Here is a 23,607-nt window from a genome sequence, read left to right on the forward strand (position 1 = left end):
AGAAGATGACAAGGGACTGTGACTTCCAGGGATCTGGTGAAACCAATTGCATTGGCATGGATCATTGCAATTGACCGACTACGTGGCTGTTCAGTCCCTGTTGCACAAGTCAAGATATCATTTGTGGTCTTGCAAATGAGGGTGGGATTGTACAACAGATGTTGAACGAAGGTTACATTTTTTGAATCTGAGCAACAGTGGGGTGACAGTGATACACCCAAACAAAACAATTCTTTCCTTCTTTGTGGCAGTAATAGAAAGCCATCAGCTTCCCCTGCATGCACACAGACCCAAAGGAGTACAAACTGCTGTACACAAAACTCCTCCTTAAAATGAGTACAAAAGCTGTATCTACATACCAATATTCATAGAGACACCAGCAGTGTTCCGTACCTCAATTACAAATGCAGTCACTGAGCTGCGTGAAGGTGTCAGGTTTTGTTCCTAACCTCAGCTGGGATAGAAATAGGGGCATACCAGACCTGGTTAGTAATGGGAAGATAGCAACATGCCCACACAGGGGGTGCCAGATAATAAGCCCTACCGCAAGCGTATGTGTTAATGTCAGATCCAGTTCGCATTAGTCTTGGCCATGAAGCACTGTGCAGTCAAACAGTCTGCTAACACTAAGAGTGGCCTCATAAGCGAGGTTACTGGAGGCCACTCAATGCCTGTGGGACGGCACCCTGGCTGAAGAGTCTCAGAAAGGAAGGGAGGGAGAGACAAGTGGCAGAGAAAATCAGAAGAGAATTATCTGCAGTGTCAATTAAAAAAATAAATAAATGAGCTTGGGAGCAAGACTTTAGAGCATGAACCTGCAAAATTAAAGGGAATTGATTATATATAAGAAATGCTAAATATTTCCTTCCTGACTGTCATCCTTAGCAGGGCCTTGACATCCTTCCTAAAATGTAATGCCCAGAATTCGACACAATACACCAGCTGAGGCCTAACCAGTGATATATAAAGGCGTAGCAAAACTTTTGTGCTTTGTACTCTCTGCCTCTATTTATAAAGGCAGGAAAATGGTAAATTGAATATGGCAATTGATATGAAAGTGTTGCATTTTCATATAAAAATGAACCACAAACTCTGGAGAATGTTTGAAGGCAGAATGCATTCTCAGGCTTGACATCATCTCAATGCATCAATGTATTACTGCCTTATCACACACCCTGCAGACTCTGCTATCTTGTAATGGCAGGGAGAAGGAAAATGAGGCAGGGTTCCTACTGCTTATCACCCGCCTTCATGAACAGACTCACTGTCTGGACCACTTGAATGAGGAGTGTTGCCAACTGAGCCAAGCTGATGGGGGGAGAGATAAGGATATATTATGCATTTAGAGGATTGTCTGCACCTGGAAAAGAGTCAAATGCTGCAAATCACTCCTGATAGCGATTTCCTGCTGGCAATTAAGAGTATGTGTGTATGGATATCGGATCATGATAGGATTGTGCTTAGCTGTGATAGCCTGCTTGGTTGAATAGCCTGTCAACATACACTTTACATGAATGATGGTCACATGCATGAGGTATGAGAGCCTGGAGGACTGATGATGCAGAGGCCACAGTAGCCCCAGCTTGTGTCAGGACCTGCAGGAACACAGGCGAGCAAGGAGGTACAAAAGTGGAAATTTAAAAAAGGTCTTAACATCTGGCAGCTGAATTCAAAACTCTGAGGGATTTTCAGGATAAATAAAGAGAAACTGTTTCCACTGGCAGTAGGGGCAGTAACTAGAGAAGTCAAATTTACAATAATTTGCAAAATAAGTAGAAGGTGAGATGAGGAAGATTTTTTTTTCAATACAGCATGTTGTGATCTGGATTGCACTGCCTGAAAATATGGTGGAAGCAGATTCAAATGTAACTTTCAAAAGGGAATTGGATAAATACTTGAAAATGAAAAAAAAATTGCAGGGTGAATGGGGAAAGAGTAGGGGAAATGGGGATTAATTGGACAGCTCTTTTAAAGAGCCAGCAGAGGTATAATGGGTCAAAGACCCTCCTGCTGTGTTGTATGATTTTATGCAGCTTGTCTGAAAGGGATGTTTGGAGTTCTGATCTCAGTAATGTACTATTTCACTATTCCATGTCTCAACATTTAGCTACCAAAAAGGTCACAAAGGCAGGAATAAGAACACACATAAAGAAAACAGAATATATTCGAATTAATTTTCATGTCATGTGAATTCCATTTGCAATAATCATCAGACAATCTATTCTGCAGTCTACTTCCAGACTCCTTAATTAGTACAACAGGCAGATGAATAGGAAGGCTTGGTGCACTTTGCTATGACCAGGATAACAAAGGTGCCATTTTCTCTGCTAATGTGGCTAGACAAGCCTGGCGAAGCTGTCTTAGAAAAAAACATGTGCAGACTTGCTGAAAAGGGTCAGTGTTGACTGACAGACAATCGAAGTGACAAATTGTTTAATTGTCTTTTGCCAAGAGGGCAGTATTCGACAATTATAGTAAGCAGTGAAGCAAAAGGTTAAAGGTCAGAAGACATGTCTGACCCCCCACCCCCCCCCCCCCCCCCTCCTTGTTCGCTGAGAATCTAGATTTAGCAGGGTAGAATGAAACATACTGACGTTCGCTAACCCTCCACCAACTGCTAAGTTGGAACCTTGGAATAAAATACAATCAATCCTTTCTTTGTAGCTCGGTATCACTACAATTCATGTGAAGTGCCTTCGGACGCTTTCCTAAATTAAAGATGCTATATAAATGCAAGTTGTTGTTGGTGATGAGAGTTCCACATCACCTCACTCCTTCAGCGGCTCTTGTCAATTTACAAGGAACCACTGTTAGTGCGGCTGCATCAGACAAGACAACATTCTCAGCCACATGTGGGGCACTGGGTGTAAACAATCCAGAAAGGGGGAGGAGAAGAAAGTGTTTTGAAAAGGAGTCTCGGACCTCAATAAAAAGATCATGTCATGTTCCCTCATGGCTCACTGAGTTCATCCAATGGGGCACTGAGCTACACAAATCATAGAAAGTCCCCTGGTCAGTGCTGAGATTGCCGATGAGGCGAGACCATGTAGTGTGCAAACCAGTTGCTAGTAACTGTATCTTGCAAGTAATCTACCAGTTCTGAAGTGTTTTGGGACGTCCTAAGGATGTGCTAAGGTGCTATATAAATGCAAGCATTCTCTTGGCAGAAATTGCCTAGAATTGAAATGATATTGAATTCCAATATGTTTGAAGTGCAACATTTTTCTATGCAGGTCAGATCTGTGGCTGTGCATTGGTCCATAAGAGTGAGCTCAATAGGGGATTTGCACTGTGCTATTTTTACAGAAATCATGAAATACTACTTTTAAAAGAACTTGTTCAGAATTTTCCCACAAATAGAGGAAATCTTCCCCACAGATTGTTTAGCACACGGTGTTACATTGTCCAAGGTGTTGTCTTTTGGTTGAGATATCAACCAAAGCCCCATCTGCCCTTTCAGGCGGACATAACAGATATTATGATACTATTTCAAAGAATAGCATGGGTGTTCTCCCCAGTGCCCTGGCCAATATTTATCCCTCAACCAACATCATTAAAAACAGATTATCTGGTCAGTATCACGTTGTTTGTGGGAGTTTGCTGTGCGCAAATTGTCTGCTGTGTTTCCTAAATTACAACAGTGACGACATTTCAAAAGTATTTGATTGGCTGTGAAGCACTTTGGGGCGTCCTGAGGTCGTGAACAATGCTATATAAATACAAGTGTTTCATTTTTTTCTTTTCAATAAAAATTGTAATAACAGCAGGCTGGATTCTCTGATTCAAGGAATGTAACAAGTGCTTGGAACCTCCCGTCTATCATGTCTGTCAAAAAAAACTCAAGAAAGATGTAATAAAATCCTCCACCCTTTGCATGTGCAGTTATTTCCCCATTGCTGGCTGTGTTGTGATTTCTGCTTGCAATATATAGATGGTGAACTCAGAGCAGCAATTCATGACACCTTCAACAGTACAGCATTCCCTCAGTATTGCACTAGAGTGTCAGCCTAGATTTTGTGCTCAAGTCTCTGGAGTGGGGCTTGAATCCACAACCTTCTAACTCAAAGGCAAGAGTGCTCCTACGGCTGAAGAGAAAAATTCCATTTTTAATCTTGTTTAAAATGCAAAAAAAAATTGTTGCAGAACTCTATCCGTGGGAAATTAACTGCAAATTTTCTCTCTCATACTGCTGTATGTTGTCTGAACACCTCAATTCAATAAGTTTGTTCATTTCAAAGGCGAGTTCTGTGTGTTGCAGCATGGTGACAGGCAATTTCAATTGTGAAAACAATCTGATTCCTCACTTCCCTGTGTTTTTTTTAACATAATTAGTTTGTAGGTAGATAATGACTTCCAAAAGCTTTTTAAAAATATAGAAGTGTACAGTGTGATTTCCTGCTCTGAACAAGACTGTTTATTTGACAAATTTGTCACGTCAGAAATCTCATTCGCAAACACTGGTGGGTTATTATTTATACACTGGAAACCACCAGGTCCCGAACTGTTCCTTATCATCTCAGCTGGGTCAGTCACCATGTTGCTCTGTAGATGAACAATTAGGGAGTGGTTACAGAATTCTCTCAACTTGCCATATCTTTGAAAGATCCTTGTGCCATGCCCTTGTACCGTACCATTGTACCATGCCATTGGGTCTCAGTCAATTTGGGGAGAGACAGCCTGATTTTAGTCTCCATTGAAGTCACTGGAGAGTAATTTGGAGCAGGATGTAAAACCAGCATTCCGACCAATCCCATGGCTTTACCACTTGGCGAGTTAAGTGAAAATTGCTCCCTATAGTTTGTGTCTGAATTCTACCTCCTTTGCAAGTGTCCACCTAGGTCTGGCACTTCAGTACAATACTGACCGAGTACCATTCTTCAGATGAGATCTCAAACTTAGGCCCTGTCTGCCTGTTCAGGTGAATGTATAATTATTGGTCGCATGAACAATGCATTTCTAGTAAGTGAGACTCCAAAGTGAAAATACACAATTAGAAAATGTATCCCTCCATGTCTGAAGAAGGCAACATTCATCCTATGGTTCTTAGAGTATTGATAAATAAAATTGTTTCTTGCCAAAACAAAGATTGTTCTTTATTAAAAACAAAGATGCTATGGATCCCCTTTATGGATTAGCCTGGTACCAGGTTTCTGTTAAAAATGAAATCCTCTAATCCCAGCAAGTAGGGACACTACAATTGCCTTAGCCACTCTGGGTTATGGAACACAAAACTAAACTGAGTCACTATCATTACCCAGTGATCCCATTTGGAAAGTGTGCTGGTATGGCCAGTCAAGGGCAGGATGGGGCACAGTGATAAACTCCAGCAGATCCAAATCGCCTGTCACAGTCTGGAGTCACAAATAGATTTTCCAATCGATTAAGTCCCTGTACGAACACTTAATATACTCATACTTAGGGTTGCCAAGAGGATTGTCCTTGAATTTCTTGTATTTAAAGATTAGCTGCAAGGCACCCATGAGAAAATAATAGGGGCATTAAAGAAAAATTGTGTCCCCATTTCCTATGGAAACATTTGATCAAAGTTATAAGAATATTGAAGCTGGGAAAATAGTTGTTTGACTGACGGTCAAGAATCATCCAATCAGGTAATGAACAGTCTGTTTGCTTTCTAATTGATCTGGGAAGGCAGGATGCTGCGAGGTCAGACTTGCCCAGTGACCAATGGTGGGAGTGTGTGGGGGACAGGGGCAGAGCATTTGGAGATGGGAGGTCATATAATGAAACCTCCAGGAATATATCCAGCCCTACACATCCAGCATTCCTGAGTGTACATTTTAGAGAAGAAGTAGCCTATTTGAAATAAACAGGACCATGCCTGGAGACAAGAGAAAAGAACCAGAGTTTTTTTTAAATTCACTTAGATCAGTTTGTTATTTAGCTGCTGCGCATTTTGATGGTCTCATCAGTGACCTTACACCATAACATCCAGGACAATGCATCCTATTAATCACCAATAGTCACACAATCAGAGTGTGTTAATAACCTATTATTAAGGAGACAATCCAGTCAAGTTTCACCTTGCTTCGGTGGCAAAGGTTATTTTTCAAATCAGGGCCAATTTATCAGATGCAGCATCCACGACTAGACAGAAATGAATAATGTAGCAGCTTAAATTGAGTATAGTTTTGTCCATCCTGAGTTACATTTTAATTTGTTATAACTTAATTAACAAATTGTTTAAAAATGGCTCTGCTTTTTAAAAAATACTTCTGCTTATTTTTTCAGTGGATTTACAAGCATTTTTATCATCACATTGACAATGGTGCAACCTTGACATGTTTTATACATGAACACAGAAGTTGTATGCCATTTAGACAGATGAACACTATTTACACATGGACACTATTAGGCATGCTATCACATACCTCATGGGACACAGCTCATCTAGCCTTTATCTGCTAAGCTGCAGCCCCTCTAACCCTAACATGGGATATGGCCATTGAGCATGTGTGGTTTGTCATTTCACCACAAAATGGAAAGCATGGTGGACCCATATGTTTACAACTGTCTCTCCCAGGATGCTGATTGTGCTACTACAATGTCAGCCATAGGCCAAATGACACAACACTGGTATCCACTCAGAACATGGTTTCTCCCTCCACATCCTGTTCGGCAGAGCTGCTGCCAAATGAGACCCAAGGAATTGGAACAAATAATTTTCCTAGCACAGGGGCGGCACAGTGGCGCAGTGGTTAGCACCGCAGCCTCACAGCTCCAGCGACCCGGGTTCAATTCCGGGTACTGCCTGTGTGGAGTTTGCAAGTTCTCCCTGTGTCTGCGGGGGTTTCCTCCGGGTGCTCCGGTTTCCTCCCACAAGCCAAAAGACTTGCAGGTTGATAGGTAAATTGGCCATTAGCAATTGCCCCTAATATAGGTAGGTGGTAGGGGAAAATAGGGACAGGTGAGGATGTAGTAGGAATATGGGATTAGTGTAGGATTAGTATAAATGGGTGGTTAATGGTCGGCACAGACTCGGTGGGCCGAAGGGCCTGTTTCAGTGCTGTATCTCTAAATCTAAAAAAAAAATCTAAATCATAAGAGAAATTTGCAGCTATTTTTCTTCCCTTCTCAGCTCCATTGGGTACTCCATTATCTGTAATACCTTGAATATTCTTTGTGTGTTAGAACATTAGAACATTAGAACATTACAGCGCAGTACAGGCCCTTCGGCCCTCGATGTTGCGCCGACCTGTGAAACCATGTGACCTACACTATTCCATTTTCATCCATATGTCTATCCAATAACCACTTAAATGCCCTTAAAGTTGGCGAGTCTACTACTGTTGCAGGCAGGGCGTTCCACGCCCCGACTACTCTCTGAGTAAAGAAACTACCTCTGACATCTGTCCTATATCTATCACCCCTCAACTTAAAGCTATGTCCCCTCGTGTTTGCCATCACCATCCGAGGAAAAAGACTCTCACTATCCACCCTATCTAACCCTCTGATTATCTTATATGTCTCTATTAAGTCACCTCTCCTCCTCCTTCTCTCCAACGAAAACAACCTCAAGTCCCTCAGCCTTTCCTCGTAAGACCTTCCCTCCATACCAGGCAACATCCTAGTAAATCTCCTCTGCACCCTTTCCATAGCTTCCACATCCTTCCTATAATGCGGTGACCAGAACTGCACGCAATACTCCAGGTGCGGTCTCACCAGAGTTTTGTACAGCTGCAGCATGACCTCGTGGCTCCGAAACTCGATCCCCCTACTAATAAAAGCTAACACACCATATGCCTTCTTAACAGCCCTATTAACCTGGGTAGCAACTTTCAGGGATTTATGTACCTGGACACCAAGATCTCTCTGTTCATCTACACTACCAAGAATCTTCCCATTAGCCCAGTACTCTGCATTCCTGTTACTCCTTCCAAAGTGAATCACCTCGCACTTTTCCGCATTAAGCTCCATTTGACATCTCTCAGCCCAGCTCTGCAGCCTATCTATGTCCCTCTGTACCCGACAACATCCTTCGGCACTATCCACAACTCCACCGACCTTAGTGTCATCCGCAAATTTACTAACCCACCCTTCTACACCCTCTTCCAGGTCATTTATAAAAATGACAAACAGCAATGGCCCCAAAACAGATCCTTGCGGTACACCACTAGTAACTAAACTCCAGGATGAACATTTGCCATCAACCACCACCCTCTGTCTTCTTTCAGCTAGCCAATTTCTGATCCAAAGCTCTAAATCACCTTCAACCCCATACTTCCGTATTTTCTGCAATAGCCTACCATGGGGAACCTTATCAAACGCCTTACTGAAATCCATATACACCACATCCACTGCTTTACCCTCATCCACCTGTTTGGTCACCTTCTCGAGAAACTCAATAAGGTTTGTGAGGCACGACCTACCTGTCACAAAACCGTGTTGCATGCTCCTTGCTTGGATATCACCTTCTGTGACACCAAGTCACAACTGCAGCTGCACACGTTGACCACTAGATGAAGCTTCATAAGCTTGGGAAGTGGCAGATCCTCATAGGTATACCTGCAGTATCACTAACACACTCAAAGGAATTTATTTTGTTCTGATTTTGCATTGGCAATGCCACGTGTGATCCAGGAATATTAAAAGCACCTGCTCCTCACCATGCCTTCATAGTAACAATTCCTTTATAGTGAATACTGAATGCTCTCCCAATAGTCCATAAAGATGTGGCACAACATGGTACTGAGCTGCGCAGAGCAGGAGGTTTCAGGTTGGATCTTTGATTGGGATTGAGTTAATGATTTGAGATGGCACGATGAGGCACTGCCAGGCTAGCTAGCCAGAAGAATAGCCCATTGGGTAATTTATTGGAGCAAGAATGGTGACCAATTAACCCCAACCCAGCAACACTGACTTAGGAGAGGAGGACAAAAAGTTGAAAGGAGAGCAAAGTGACTGTCAGATAGTTAGGCATTTACTTCATTGAAAAGAATCAATCTGCAACTATCATAATTCTCTCCCCTGATCAAGGTACCAAATTTCTGAAGTGTTTTTACAAAGCCAGATTGCACATATTACTGGATTTTTAGCCAAAGCACAATTAGGGTTCTGTAAAACATGTTGTATAACAACAATCTGCCACATTGCAGCAAGTTAAAAGCTACAAGGTGAAGCAGTTCACTCTTTGGAATACCAGCTGTAACACTAAAGGGCTAAAGACAGTTCCTCGTATACCTGCATGGATCTTCACAAGGTTTGGCAACTGAGCTCGGCACAATATAATTTTATGGATTGTGTCTTTCATTAAAAATCTGAGCCCCAATTTAATTTGGGGAGCGAGTAATGGGGCAGTGGGGGGAGAGAGAGACAGAGGAAGAAGCTCGCATGGTCGAGAGGAATGGGCCATTTTAAACCCCTGGCCTCCCTGTTATTTTCCAAGATGGATGCCCACCCAAACCTGGCCGCAATGATGAGGAAGCTGGGGTCAGGAGCAGGATTTCGGGTGGCAGGAGGTTGTTGTAGGGGTTGGGAGAAGCAGGATGTGGTGGGAAAGCAGGAAATCTCAGGGAATTTAATGGTAGGACCTTTTTATCATTATTTTAAAATTCTGTTTTCCATCCAGCAGCTGGCCAGATTAGCAGGCTGGCCAAATACTGGGCAGGAAAGTCATGGTAGAAGGCTGCAGCTACTGGCGTGTGAGGTGGGGTCGGAACCGCAATCGGAGGGAATGGGGCCCAGGAGAGATTGAGGGAGAAAGCTCAGGGGAGGTGAGGGTGTCAGCTGATCACAGCTGTAGATCTTCTTGAGAGGCTGGAGGCTTGGAAAATACTCCTACTTCTCCTGGCTCACAAGCAGTGAGGAATCTGGAACCTGCCTGTTTGATCCAGCTGCTCTCATCTCCATTTTGCTGCCAGGATTCCCAAGCCCTGGGATACCTGACCGGCAGCCATTATACTTGAATCAGGCTTCCAGCTTCACTATGGAATCTGATTTAAGTATGATAACGATGTTTAAGCCACGCAACATGCTGCCCTAAAAATGGCAGCAGGCGACTACTTGTCAAGTTGGGGTTAAAATTCTGCCCTGTCCCCAACTTAGTTTCTGTTGTTTAATTGCCTACATGCAATTCCTGCCAAGACTCACAAATGAATGATGGCTACTCGGACAAGGTATAGGAGGATGCCCAACACCCTCAGTATTCAGCACAACCAAGGAGTCAAAGCAGGAGAAGAGAAAATTGGCAGAATTATACTGACAGGATACAGGGACTATGTGTAAATGCCTTGCACACTTGCACACTTCACGAGCCTACGCTTTCACTCTTCAAACTAGCAGGCCATGAGGATGTGCCTGCAACCCCTATTCACTACTTACGATAACTATGAACTCCACATAAAGACAATGCTGGTGATACCATCCACTCCCAGCTACCATTGACAGCCCCCCGATCAATTAGTACAAAAGGGCTTTTACCAGCCTGACGCTAACTGTCTCAATCTCTCAGCTCAAAGCAATGGTTAATCTTTTTGTTGGAATAATTTCTTGATGAGAATTTAAAAGGATTGAAGATAGTTAATGCAGGTTTTGGGAGCAAGGCCACTCCTCGCAGGGAACTCAACATTTCTTTGAGATTTTTCCTTTAAAATGCAATCTAGCTGAAATGATTTAAAAATATCAGTGGTTCTCCTTCTGTAGATTTTGGGATCAGTAATGGATTCATTATGGAAAGAAGGTACCAGCCCTTCGCTTTGCAAGCTGGAACGTCAGAACTATGTGTCCTGGCCTGTCGGAAGACCTTACACAAATCAACGATTCTCGGAAGACCGCCATCATTAACAACGAGCTCAGTAGACTCAATGTGGACATTGCAGCACTTCAGGAGACTCGCCTCCCCGCGAGTGGCTCTCTAGCAGAGCAAGACTACACCTTCTTCTGGCAGGGCAGGGATCCTGAAGAACCAAGACAGCATGGAGTGGGCTTCGCCATCAGAAACTCCTTGCTCAGCATGATAGAGCCTCCCTCAAATGGCTCGGAACGCATACTGTCCATCCGACTGCTCACCACCTCTGGTCCAGTACACCTACTCAGCATCTATGCTCCAACACTCTGTTCCGCACCTGAAGCTAAAGACCAGTTCTATGAACAACTCCATAACATCATTAGCAGCATCCCCAACACCGAACACCTATTCCTGCTGGGGGACTTTAATGCCAGGGTTGGGGCCGACCATGACTCATGGCCCTCCTGCCTTGGGCGCTATGGCGTTGGAAGGATGAATGAGAACGGGCAGAGACTGCTTGAGTTGTGTACCTATCATAACCTCTGCATCACCAACTCGTTCTTTCACACTAAACCCTGTCACCAGGTTTCATGGAGGCACCCAAGATCACGTCGTTGGCACCAGCTAGACCTCATTGTCACAAGGCGAGCCGCCTTAAACAGTGTTCAAATCACACGCAGCTTCCACAGTGCGGACTGCGACACCGACCACTCCCTGGTGTGCAGCAAGGTTAGACTCAGACCAAAGAAGTTGCATCATTCCAAGCAGAAGGGCCACCCGCGCATCAACACGAGCAGAATTTCTCACCCACAGCTGTTACAAAAATTTCTAAATTCACTTGTAACAGCCCTTCAAAACACTCCCACAGGGGATGCTGAGACCAAGTGGGCCCACATCAGAGACGCCATCTATGAGTCAGCTTTGACCACCTACGGCAAAAGTGCGAAGAGAAATGCAGACTGGTTTCAATCTCATAATGAAGAGCTGGAACCTGTCATAGCCGCTAAGCGCATTGCACTTTTGAACTACAAGAAAGCCCCCAGCGATTTAACATCCACAGCACTTAAAGCAGCCAGAAGTACTGCACAAAGAACAGCTAGGCGTTGCGCAAACGACTACTGGCAACACCTATGCAGTCATATTCAGCTGGCCTCAGACACCGGAAACATCAGAGGAATGTATGATGGCATGAAGAGAGCTCTTGGGCCAACCATCAAGAAGATCACCCCCCTCAAATCTAAATCGGGGGACATAATCACTGACCAACGCAAACAGATGGACCGCTGGGTTGAGCACTACCTAGAACTGTACTCCAGGGAGAATGCTGTCACTGAGACTGCCCTCAATGCAGCCCAGCCTCTACCAGTCATGGATGAGCTGGACATACAGCCAACCAAATCGGAACTCAGTGATGCCATTGATTCCCTAGCCAGCGGAAAAGCCCCTGGGAAGGACAGCATTACCCCTGAAATAATCAAGAGTGCCAAGCCTGCTATACTCTCAGCACTACATGAACTGCTATGCCTGTGCTGGGACGAGGGAGCAGTACCCCAGGACATGCGCGATGCCAACATCATCACCCTCTATAAAAACAAAGGTGACCGCGGTGACTGCAACAACTACCGTGGAATCTCCCTGCTCAGCATAGTGGGGAAAGTCTTTGCTCGAGTCGCTCTGAACAGGCTCCAGAAGCTGGCCGAGCGCGTCTACCCTGAGGCACAGTGTGGCTTTCGTGCAGAGAGATCGACTATTGACATGCTGTTCTCCCTTCGTCAGATACAGGAGAAATGCCGTGAACAGCAGATGCCCCTCTACATTGCTTTCATTGATCTCACCAAAGCCTTTGACCTCGTCAGCAGACGTGGTCTCTTCAGACTACTAGAAAAGATCGGATGTCCACCAAAGCTACTAAGTATCATCACCTCATTCCATGACAATATGAAAGGCACAATTCAACATGGTGGCTCCTCATCAGAGCCCTTTCCTATCCTGAGTGGTGTGAAACAGGGCTGTGTTCTCGCACCCACACTTTTTGGGATTTTCTTCTCCCTGCTGCTTTCACATGCGTTCAAATCCTCTGAAGAAGGAATTTTCCTCCACACAAGATCAGGGGGCAGGTTGTTCAACCTTGCCCGTCTAAGAGCGAAGTCCAAAGTACGGAAAGTCCTCATCAGAGAACTCCTCTTTGCTGACGATGCTGCTTTAACATCTCACACTGAAGAATGCCTGCAGAGTCTCATCGACAGGTTTGCGTCTGCCTGCAATGAATTTGGCCTAACCATCAGCCTCAAGAAAACGAACATCATGGGGCAGGATGTCAGAAATGCTCCATCCATCAATATTGGCGACCACGCTCTGGAAGTGGTTCAAGAGTTCACCTACCTAGGCTCAACTATCACCAGTAACCTGTCTCTAGATGCAGAAATCAACAAGCGCATGGGTAAGGCTTCCACTGCTATGTTCAGACTGGCCAAGAGAGTGTGGGAAAATGGCGCACTGACACGGAACACAAAAGTCCGAGTGTATCAGGCCTGTGTCCTCAGTACCTTGCTCTACGGCAGCGAGGCCTGGACAACGTATGCCAGCCAAGAGCGACGTCTCAATTCATTCCATCTTCGCTGCCTTCGGAGAATACTTGGCATCAGGTGGCAGGACTATATCTCCAACACAGAAGTCCTTGAAGCGGCCAACATCCCCAGCTTATACACACTACTGAGTCAGCGGCGCTTGAGATGGCTTGGCCATGTGAGCCGCATGGAAGATGGCAGGATCCCCAAAGACACATTGTACAGCGAGCTCGCCACTGGTATCAGACCCACCGGCCGTCCATGTCTCCGTTATAAAGACGTCTGCAAACGCGACATGAAATCGTGTGACATTGATCACAAGTCGTGGGAGTCAGTTGCCAGCATTCGCCAGAGCTGGCAGGCAGCCATAAAGACAGGGCTAAATTGTGGCGAGTCGAAGAGACTTAGTAGTTGGCAGGAAAAAAGACAGAGGCGCAAGGGGAGAGCCAACTGTGCAACAGCCCCAACAAACAAATTTCTCTGCAGCACCTGTGGAAGAGCCTGTTACTCCAGAATTGGCCTTTATAGCCACTCCAGGCGCTGCTTCACAAACCACTGACCACCTCCAGGCGCGTATCCATTGTCTCTCGAGATAAGGAGGCCCAAAAGAATGGATTCATACACTTAACAAAACTTTTTTAAAAAGAGAATTTACTTGTTCGAAGCAGGCCCACTAATACAGGTTTACTTGGGGGATTAATGTCTGTGAGCTGTGCAATTTGGGGTGTAAGTTTTAAATCTGATTTCAATTTAATCAAAATCCATAGATTTAACAGATGGGTCAGGTGAAGAGTTACATACTATTTCCTAGTTTTCAAACGAAAACAACCCCATCAAAACTGCTTCTCAAAGCTTCAAGAATGCCACATCACTAGATCCATCTCTGGGCATTGGATTTTGTTCCGAGATGTTTATGTCAGCAGCATTGCCACTAAATAGCTAAAGCGACTTTGCATTCAGTTCCCGATGACTTACAGAGTGCCTGTCCTGAACCTTCTTGCTCCCGAAACAAAAGAGGTTGCTGAGTCATGTCCCTGTGCAAGGAAATACAACCCTCCTTTTTCTAAAGAGGCTCCTCATATCACCAGATCGCTGAGAAGCATCATCCTGTGACGTGGGCCATACAATGCTGCCTCTCTGCTGCTTTCACAAACCCTGCACTGTTTGAGGTTGCCAAGTCCAAATAACCAATATTAATTTTCAGTGTGATAATGCTGATTGGCTTGTGGAAGTGCTGATGTGAGTTGCAATTAAAGGCTTCACTTTATTCACTGGGTTCCAGAGATTGGATCTTTTTTTGGGTTTCTTACATTTCTTTATTTGATGTGATATAGGAAAATCTGAAGCACAGAATCTGAAGCAGAAAATCTGCTCACGACAGCGCAACTAGAATCATAGAATCATCTGGCACTGAAGGAGGCCATTTGGCCTCTCAATCTAGTGCTGGCTCTTTGAAAAATCTCTCCAATTAGTCCAATTCCCATGATCATTCTCCATAGCTCTGCAAATGTTTTCTTTAAAAGTATACATCTATTTCCTTTTGAAAGTTATTCTTGAACCTACTTCCAACACCCATTCAGGAAGTACATTCCACATCATAAGAGTTCACTACGTAAAAAATTCTCATCTCCCCTCAAGGTTTTTTTGCGAATTATCTTAAATCTGTGTCCTCTGGTTACCAACCCGACTGCCAGTGAAAACAGTTTCTCCTTACTTACTTTTTTAAAACCCTTCATAATTTTGAACAGCTCTATTACATCACCCTTTAGTGTCAGCTGTGGCACAGTTGGTAGCACTCTTGCTTCAAAATCGCAAAGTTCTGGGTTCAAGTCCCATTTCAGGTCTGATACACAAAAGTCCAGGCTGACGCACCAGTGTAGTACTGAGGGGACACTGTCTCTCAGATGAGATGTTAAACTGAGGTCCCATTTGCCTGCTCCGGTGGCTTTAGAAGATTGTACGGCACTATCTTGAAGAAGAGCAGGGGTATTTTTCCTTGCGTCCTGGCCAATATTTATTTCTCAATCAAAAGCAAATTATCTGCTCATTATCACATTACTGGTTGTGGGAGTTTGCTGTGTGCAAATTGGCTGCTGTATTTCCTACATTACAACAGTGACTACACTTCAAAAGTACTTCACTAGCTGTAAAGCGCATTGAGATCTCTGCTGATCATGAAAAGTGCTATATAAATGCAAGTCTTTCTTTCTTTCTTAACTGCCTCTGCTCTAAGGAGGACATCCCTGGTGTCTTTCTGGTAAATCTTCTCACCCTCTCCGCTATCACACTGTAACCTTAACCCTTGTTTATGTTACATATCACCCTGGATTTTAAAGCTTCTTAAATGAGGGTGATGGCTGATCTTGGGTGATGTATCAGCACATTTTTTTGAAGGAACATTATTTTGCCACACAACAGGAGGATGCAGGATCGATATTCCAAACGATCTCACTGTTGACCAAGGCTAAACACTTCCCAACAGGGAGATAAGGACAATCAGAGGGAGTTTCCTTGTCTACTCCCAGAGTCCTTGGAGCAGGCAATTTTCTCATTCTTTTAATCGCAGATGTATTATAGTGGGGTACACCAGGGATTATGGAGAAAAGCAGCGGGAGTTTGCCTTCACAGGTTAAAAAAAGAATACACAGTAGTTGATTCCTGCTGAACGACTGCCATCTCCTTTAACTCTGCAACACGCAGTTAAAATGACAGTACAGAGCAGCCTAAGCTACAGTCCAATACGCCAACTTTTCGATTGTATTTTATAAAGCTCAGATAAGCCAGTCTTGACACAGAAGCTTCACCATAAATGTTGCATCAGCTATTTTCAAACACTTTATCAGGGCCATGCTGAATGCTGCCAAGTCGCCAGTTTGCATGATTAATTCTTAAAGAGTTCGAGATGGCAAAAATCTCCATTGGAAGTGAATTTCAATCCCTGCCAAACACCCTGAATGTCAAGCAAGGCTTTTTTCAAGAATTGATTCATAGAACCTTACTGTTCAGAATGATGTCATTTGGTCCTTCATGCCTGTGCCAGCTCTTTGAAAGAGCTATCCAATTAGTTCCATTCTTTCCCATTTAAAGTATATATCTAATTTCTTTTTGAAAGAGAGCACATATTTTGTAGCACAGGAGAAATCAGTGCCAAATTGGGCTTGTTCAATTCCCTTTTGAAAGTTAGTAGTGAATCTGCTTCCACCATTCTTTCAGGAAGTGCATTCCAGATCACAATAACTGTTTACGTAAAAAAAAAAATCTCCTGATCTCCCCTCTGGTTCTTTTGCAATTATCTTAAATCTATGTCATTTGGTTATCGACCCTACTGCCAATGGATACAGCTTCTCCCAACCTACCATATCAAAACCCTTCATAATTTTGAACCACTCAATTAAATCATTCTTTATTGAGATAAAGAATGCAGTCTGAATCTAAAGAGTATATCCTTTCAACCACCTGTCCTGCCAAATTATATGTGCATGTAGCCAGCACTTAAAATGACAAATAACATCTCAGCAATTGAAGGACCTGATCACTTGACAATAAATATTCCAATTCTAGCCTCTTGAGCATTTCCGATTTTAATCAATCCATCATTGGTGCCTGTGCGTTAGCTGCCTAGGCCTTAAGCTCTGGAACTCCTTCCCTAAACCTCTCTGCCGCTCTACCTCTCTCTGATCTTTCAGACGCTCCTTAAAATCTACCTGTTTGAACAAGCTTTTGATTATTTGCTCTAATATCTCTTTATGTGGCTCAGTGTTAAATTTTGTTTGATAACGCACCTGTGAAATACCATGAGGCTTTATACTACATTAAAGTAGCTACAGTCGTTGCTGTTGTGTGCAGGTGAGAGGGTTCAATTCAAAACCAATGGAGAGGCTTTCTCCACTTTTTGGATTGTCTCGATAATGGAAAAGCTCAGGATCTGTGGCCATGGAAGCATTCCAATTCAACTAACATGGATTGGGAAAAGCATGTTAAAACATCCTTCAGTTTCTAAGGAAAACATCTTGGCATAAACCTTTGTTACCACAAAAATACAGCATCCCATGTCACTTCACAGACTCCTGAGGAAAACAGGAGCTAAAGAAGGGGAGGTTGGGAGGGGTAATCAAAGAGATGAGTTTTAAGAATATGCTCAAACAAGGTGGGCAGATAGGTTTAGGCAGTGAATTCCAGACAGCAAGCCTAGGTGATTGAAGGCATAACTGACAATGTGAGGCCAAGGTGCAGGGTGAGGAAAAAAAGATGCCAGTCAGGAACATGGAGAGTTTGTGGAGGGCTGGAGTGCTTAGAGAGACAAGGAGAGGGCTGAGGAGGGACTCAAATACAAGAGAGCTGATTGTAACCTAACCTACCTAATGGGAATGATGTAGATTTGGGTGGGACATCCATTTTACACCTCATCTGACTTTATAGTCCACTAAAGTCAATGGAGAGTAAAACAGAGCAGACCGTGATGCAGGCCTCCAACCCTAACCTGCACCATTCAGGCCAAGATGGCTTAAAATTGGTGCTTAGATTTAGATTTCTCCATGTACTACTCCTGAGCAAGAAGATGATCGGTTCTCAGACCTGGAGAATTGACAGCTGCAAAGTCTTGGGTGACAGCAATCTGAGATGGTGATCATTTTTCCTGTGTTATAATAATTCAACTTGAACATTCTCGCTAACTGTGGAGAATATAAAGTTTTCATTCGATAAACATTTGACAGAAATATTTGGGTTAGTGTGCCATGAGGTGTGGTACTGCATGGAAGGGTGGTCCCAGATCTGATCTGTGGTCCATATGTATCCAGTGCTGACTCAATCTCAGCAGCATGGGTCTTGGAATAGGGAAGCTTTAGAGCCAAGGTCAGGGGACATAATCTTAAAATAAGAGTCATGCTATTCAGGAGAGAAGTTGGGAAACAGTTCTTCACACAAAGGGTAGCAAAAGTGTGGAATTCTAGCCCACAAAAAAGCAGCAGATACTAACTCATTTCATAACTTTAGATCTGAGATAGATAGAGTTTTGCTTGCCAAGGATATTAAAGGAATTGGAGGTGGATGGAGTTAAAATAAAGATGATCTCACAGAATGACAGAGTAGGCTTGGGGAACTGAATGGCCTTCTCCTGTTCCTATGTTTACATCAGCCAGGCTTTCCATTTACAATTCCCTGTCAGGATTGTCTGTATTGCAGTTGTCAGGCTCGGACAGAATCAGCTTCAGCACACCCATGGCCAAATAGCACTTGTGTTCAGGGTAACATACACAACAAAAACAACAACTTACATTTATGAAACACCTTCCATGTCATAAAATGGCCCAAGGTGCTTCACAGGAGTGTCATCAAACAAAATTTGACAGTGAACCACATATTAGGACAGGTAGCCAAAAACCTGGCAGAGAGGTAGAGAGATGGAGAGGTTTAGGGAGGGAATTCCAGAATTTAAGGCCTAAGTAGCTTGAAGAAACAGCCGCCAGTAGTGCAGCGATTAAAATTGGGGATGAGCAAGAGGTCAGAATTGGAGGAGCACGGATATCTCAGAAGGTTATAGGCCTGAAGGAGATTACAGAAATAAGAAGGGGTGAGTCCATGGAGGGATTTGAAAGCAAGGAGAAGAATTTTAAAATCAAGGTGCTGCCAGACCGATAGCCAATGTCAGTCATCAGACACAGGGGTGATGGATGAGTGGACCTTGGTGTGAATTAGGATACAGGCAGCAGAGTTTTGGATTAAATATCATTGGGGTTCCAAGTCATAGCCCTCACTTCAACCACCACAGGTGCTCAAGTCACTGTATATGGACAAAGATTTTTTCGAGATGATTGCAACTGTTCTACAGTAAAAAGAGACCAAAATATGCAACTATGCTTCAACCTGTAAATTATTTTTTTTTAACCAGCAGAGAATGCTTTCCACTTTGTGCTCCCAAATGATAGACTTTACCTGCACTCCATCAGAGAATTTATTAGCACCTGTGGAGGTGACAGAATCAGAGGTTTGAAGTGTGATAGCTGAAGTAAGACATACAAATGTACAGTGTAAATGAAGTCTGTACTTTACGCAAGACTTTTAATATAATGTAGACAGGGTTCATAATGGAACTTTGATCTAGCAAGACATTTCAATTGATGTAACAGTGAAAGGTGGCACCAGCACAAAGTCTTCGGGATCTTTGTCAGCACCTCAATATTTCCTCAATCCTTTCTCCCTGTAGAAAAACATCTGATTGTTTCAAACTCATTTACACTCGACTTTATTTCCACTCTAACGGCCTTGCTAAGTTATTCGACAACTCTCCTCCCCTTTGGGGTGAAAAAGTAAAGGATTCAGGCCCTTCTGCCTCCACACTTACTTTTTAATGGGGGTTTCCTGCTATTTAAACATTTTTCCAAAGTAAGCAATTTGATAACAATTTTGTTCATTTTTTTCATGGAAGACTACTGTCACAGGTGCACAGTTGACCTGGAGCACAAACGTCCAGAGCCTGTATCCATCAACCATAACTGTGTGTACTTTTGACAAGTAAGAGCATGCATTTAACAATTGGAGTGATTTACATCTAACCTGAAAAAGGAATGATAAGAATTTTGTGAACGAGAGGCAAGTCATCAAGGTGCATAAAATATTAAATGAGACAGATGAGATAAGTCCTGAATATCACTGCAAAATAAGTAAGAAAGTGGAACCAAAGGGCTTAAATTTAAAATAGTGGAAAGTAAATTGAAAACAGATATATGAGGGATAACTTCTGTACACCAAGAATAATAAATGTTTGGGATGATCTGACAGACAGGAGAGACAAAAACATGATGTTCAAAATAATACTTGATCCGACAAAGCTCACTGAGGTTGTATTGAGCTGATACAATTCCAATGAGCAATGATGGGTCAAATGATCTTTTCTCTTCCATGGCTTTTCATCTTTCTTGCTCTCAGGCCCTTCCAAATGATAGGCTGGAATTGAGGGAACTCATCCAAATGGAGATATATCACCGTTCCTTCACTGTCATTGGGTAAAAATCCTAGAACACCCTCCCTAACAGCACTGTGGGTGTACCTACGCCACATGGACTGCAGCAGTTCAAGAAGGCGGGCTCACCACCACCTTCTCAAGGGAAATTATGGATGGGCAACAAATGCTGACCTCGCCAGCAATGCATTCTTCCTGGGAATATTTTTTTAAATGTCCATTCTACATATGTGAACCAAAACAGTGAGTGTTAACAGTCCATTCAACCATGGGCAAACCTCGCAGCAAAGCCCAATCCGTCAAGTGAAGGTCAGTAATAGCCAGTCAGGACTGATTTTCCTCCTCCAAGCCAGGGGTTGAAGTGGCCCAAATGTGCTGCCCCCTACTGGAAACGACCGATCCAGGACAGGCCAGGAATCAAGAGGGGCGACTTTTCGAACTATTTAACTTTGGGCTACGACTTAGTATTTAAGCCACTAGATCAGTGAGGGAGTTGGATTTATATGTGATTGTATGTATAAATGTCTGTTAATCAGTGAATCTTGATTGGGTAGAGGCTGAGCCGTTATGTTAACCTGAGTTCGCATGTACATTGTGGAAACTGCTGACGTTAAGCTGTTTTACCGACAGTGTGACTGGTGATGCAAATTGAAATTCCCTACACTCATCCAATTCCCCCAAAGTAAATCATCCTCTCACCACCAAAACCTAAAGCCTTCACGCACACACAGAAGGGGGAGAAAAGCACAAAAGGTGAAGAATGTTGACATTCATCAGAAGCCTGGCAGTGATTTGATTTGAAGAAAAGATTGTGACTACTCTTTCAGCTCATTACGATCCTGACAAAGTAAATGATATTTCATTCACAACACTGAGCACAGTCGTTTCTGCTTGTAAAGTTCTATGGACACAAGTTTATTCGTGAAATCCAGAGGAAAGACAGTAGCTTCGTCCCAAGGGGCAAATGACACGCTTTTAGGTGCAACTTCTGTTAAGCAAGTTGGGGAAGTTGAAACAAAGGAACGGATTTTCGATTCTTTAAAAATGTCTTCTTGGAATAAATCAGCCCCAATTGTCACGTATATCTGTACTTTAACAAGTTTCGCTGAGGTTTTACCAGCAGTAATTGCAGACTGCAGTCTTCCTTCTTTCCCTGAGAGGGTTGAGTGAAAGAATTACTGTGTGAAAATAGCTCACATTAGACCAGAGTGTACTGGGGTGGGCTGTTTCTCTTTTGTTGAATTTATGAAATTGACCTAAAGCTGACAAGTAGGTCATTGGGAAAACACATGCCAGGACTGTAACCAAGTTAAACCAAACTTACTGAAACCATGGCAAAACGTGTCTTGCAACTATTGGGACTCAACAGATTTGCAAGGGGGAAAAAAATCACCTACATTTCATTTCAATATTTTACCGCAATTGCCCACAAAAGCTTACTTTTGAAGGAAGAAATGAAAGCTTGGAGCTGGATGGTGGGGAGTGGGGTGGAGAGTCAGGGGAACTGCCTGTCACTTCACTTACAAAAAGCTGATTGGTGAATAAAGGCTGCAATTGACACTTGCAGGGAGTGCAATGGGGGACGGTCAGAGGCTGATTGGTTGGTTTGCGAGCCTCATCGGCTGTGATGAAGTCAGAAAGCTGCACATTCCGAGCAGTGCAAACTTGTGGTTAGAAGCTGGATGCTGACATTCGGACAGCAAGCTTCAGAATCAACACTCCTTTTACACATTATGTGCACAGAGGATTGGAAGGTGAATTAAAAAAGAGAGTGAGCCTGGCTAGCCTGGATAATGAAAAAGCAGAGACAGGTACTGATATCTTCGAGGCGTTCCTGTTTCTGAAGCATAAAACCAAACACTTACTGCTGTTTTCGATTGAAGCTGTTTCTCAGAGAGAAGCTTAAAAGCCCAGCAGTGCAAAGCAGAAAAAAGTAACCTTGCCACTTGCATACAAGACTGTCCAACATCAAAGAAACCAAAGGAAAATGGGAGAGAGAGGTATTTCAAGCAAGAGTTGCTGGAACTTTTACACTCTGTTTCTCCCACTGAGCATGGGACTCTTTGCCTGCTGCACTGCGATGGGAGAGGAGGAACCCAGTTGGCAAGCAGACAGCCGCTTTTACATCAAGCCACCGCACTGCGTGGATATTCCTTTTGCCCTAAGACTTTGCAACAACGTCGGTTATCACAAGATGAGCCTGCCCAACTTGCTGGACCATGAGACCATGGAGGAGGTCCAGCAACAGGCCAGCAGCTGGGTGCCGCTACTGAACAAGAACTGCCACCCCAACACCCAGCTGTTCCTGTGCTCGCTGTATGCTCCCATCTGCCTGGACAGACCTATCTACCCGTGCCGTTCACTCTGCACGGCAGTCCGAGATGCCTGCACACCTGTCATGGAGTTCTTTGGCTTCCCGTGGCCGGACATGTTAAAGTGTGACAAGTTTCCACTTGACAATGACTTGTGCATCGTCTTCCCAAACCCGAATGCCACTCTGTCGACCAACTCGCAAGGTAATATCTGGTCTTTTCGCTGTCCTCTAAAGTATGAAACCTTCGATAAAAATGCAGTTAGAAACTCCTTGATGGTTGAATTACTTGCCTAGACTTAAAACGAAGGGGTTAATTTTACTGACAGCGCAGGAATAACCCTCGCGGTCTGCCTTTTCTCATTGGTGACCTTTATGTACGAAAGCTTAACTTGTACTATATTCTTCTTTGTCTTTAGGCGGGTGTTCACCTATTTAAAATAAACAAGTTAAAGGCCACTTAAAAATAGAGTGTAGAGAAGTATATCAAGGTGACGTTAAGGACTCAGGACGAGACCAGGCGCAACCACTACAGTTAGCACCTTTTTCAATGAGCGGTAACACAAGAGGTGCAGTGACTATTTAATCTGCAGAACAGTTTGACAAAGAAAATATCTTTTTTTTTTGAGAGTGGGATTGGGGACGGAGGGGGAGGCAGAGAGAAACAATGATACTTGTCCCACTTGGTCATGGTTAACGGGTTGTCCCTGATCTGCGTGTGGACTTTCCGATTTGCCTTTACCTTTTAAAGTGTCCATGTTTACTTAAGACAATCTGCTTGTGAGAGAAGACACATTTTGTGTCTCGACTTCAGGCAATTAGAACGGCTCATCGTTTTTGATGGGTAGGCGACAAGGTATGCCAAAGACAAGAGTTGTACATCCGCCCTGCAAGATTTTTCCAGCCTCTCAGTTCTGAAGGAAACTTTAACCCTTCAGTTGCCTCAAAGTAGTCCCTATGTGGGTCTCTGCTTCCAAGCACAACTTATTTCAGCTCTGGAGCAGAAACTAACCACGAACTCTCT

The 23,607-nt window shown here is 43.6% G+C and overlaps 1 protein-coding gene across 2 annotated transcripts in view; it reads left to right on the forward strand.

The window, feature by feature from the left end:
- The first annotated feature begins 21,923 nt into the window (after nucleotides 1-21,923).
- LOC137357272 (secreted frizzled-related protein 1-like) overlaps nucleotides 21,924-23,607 on the forward strand; it is a 98,129-nt gene continuing 96,445 nt past the window's right edge. For both annotated transcript variants that reach the window (XM_068023493.1, XM_068023494.1), the window contains exon 1: nucleotides 21,924-22,788. In XM_068023493.1, coding sequence (XP_067879594.1) covers nucleotides 22,260-22,788 — 529 coding nt within the window. In that variant the 5' untranslated portion in view covers nucleotides 21,924-22,259. The remainder of the gene's footprint in view (nucleotides 22,789-23,607) is intronic.

Source organism: Heterodontus francisci, chromosome 47, assembly GCF_036365525.1.
Source record: "Heterodontus francisci isolate sHetFra1 chromosome 47, sHetFra1.hap1, whole genome shotgun sequence".
Taxonomy (NCBI): Eukaryota; Metazoa; Chordata; class Chondrichthyes; order Heterodontiformes; family Heterodontidae; genus Heterodontus; species Heterodontus francisci.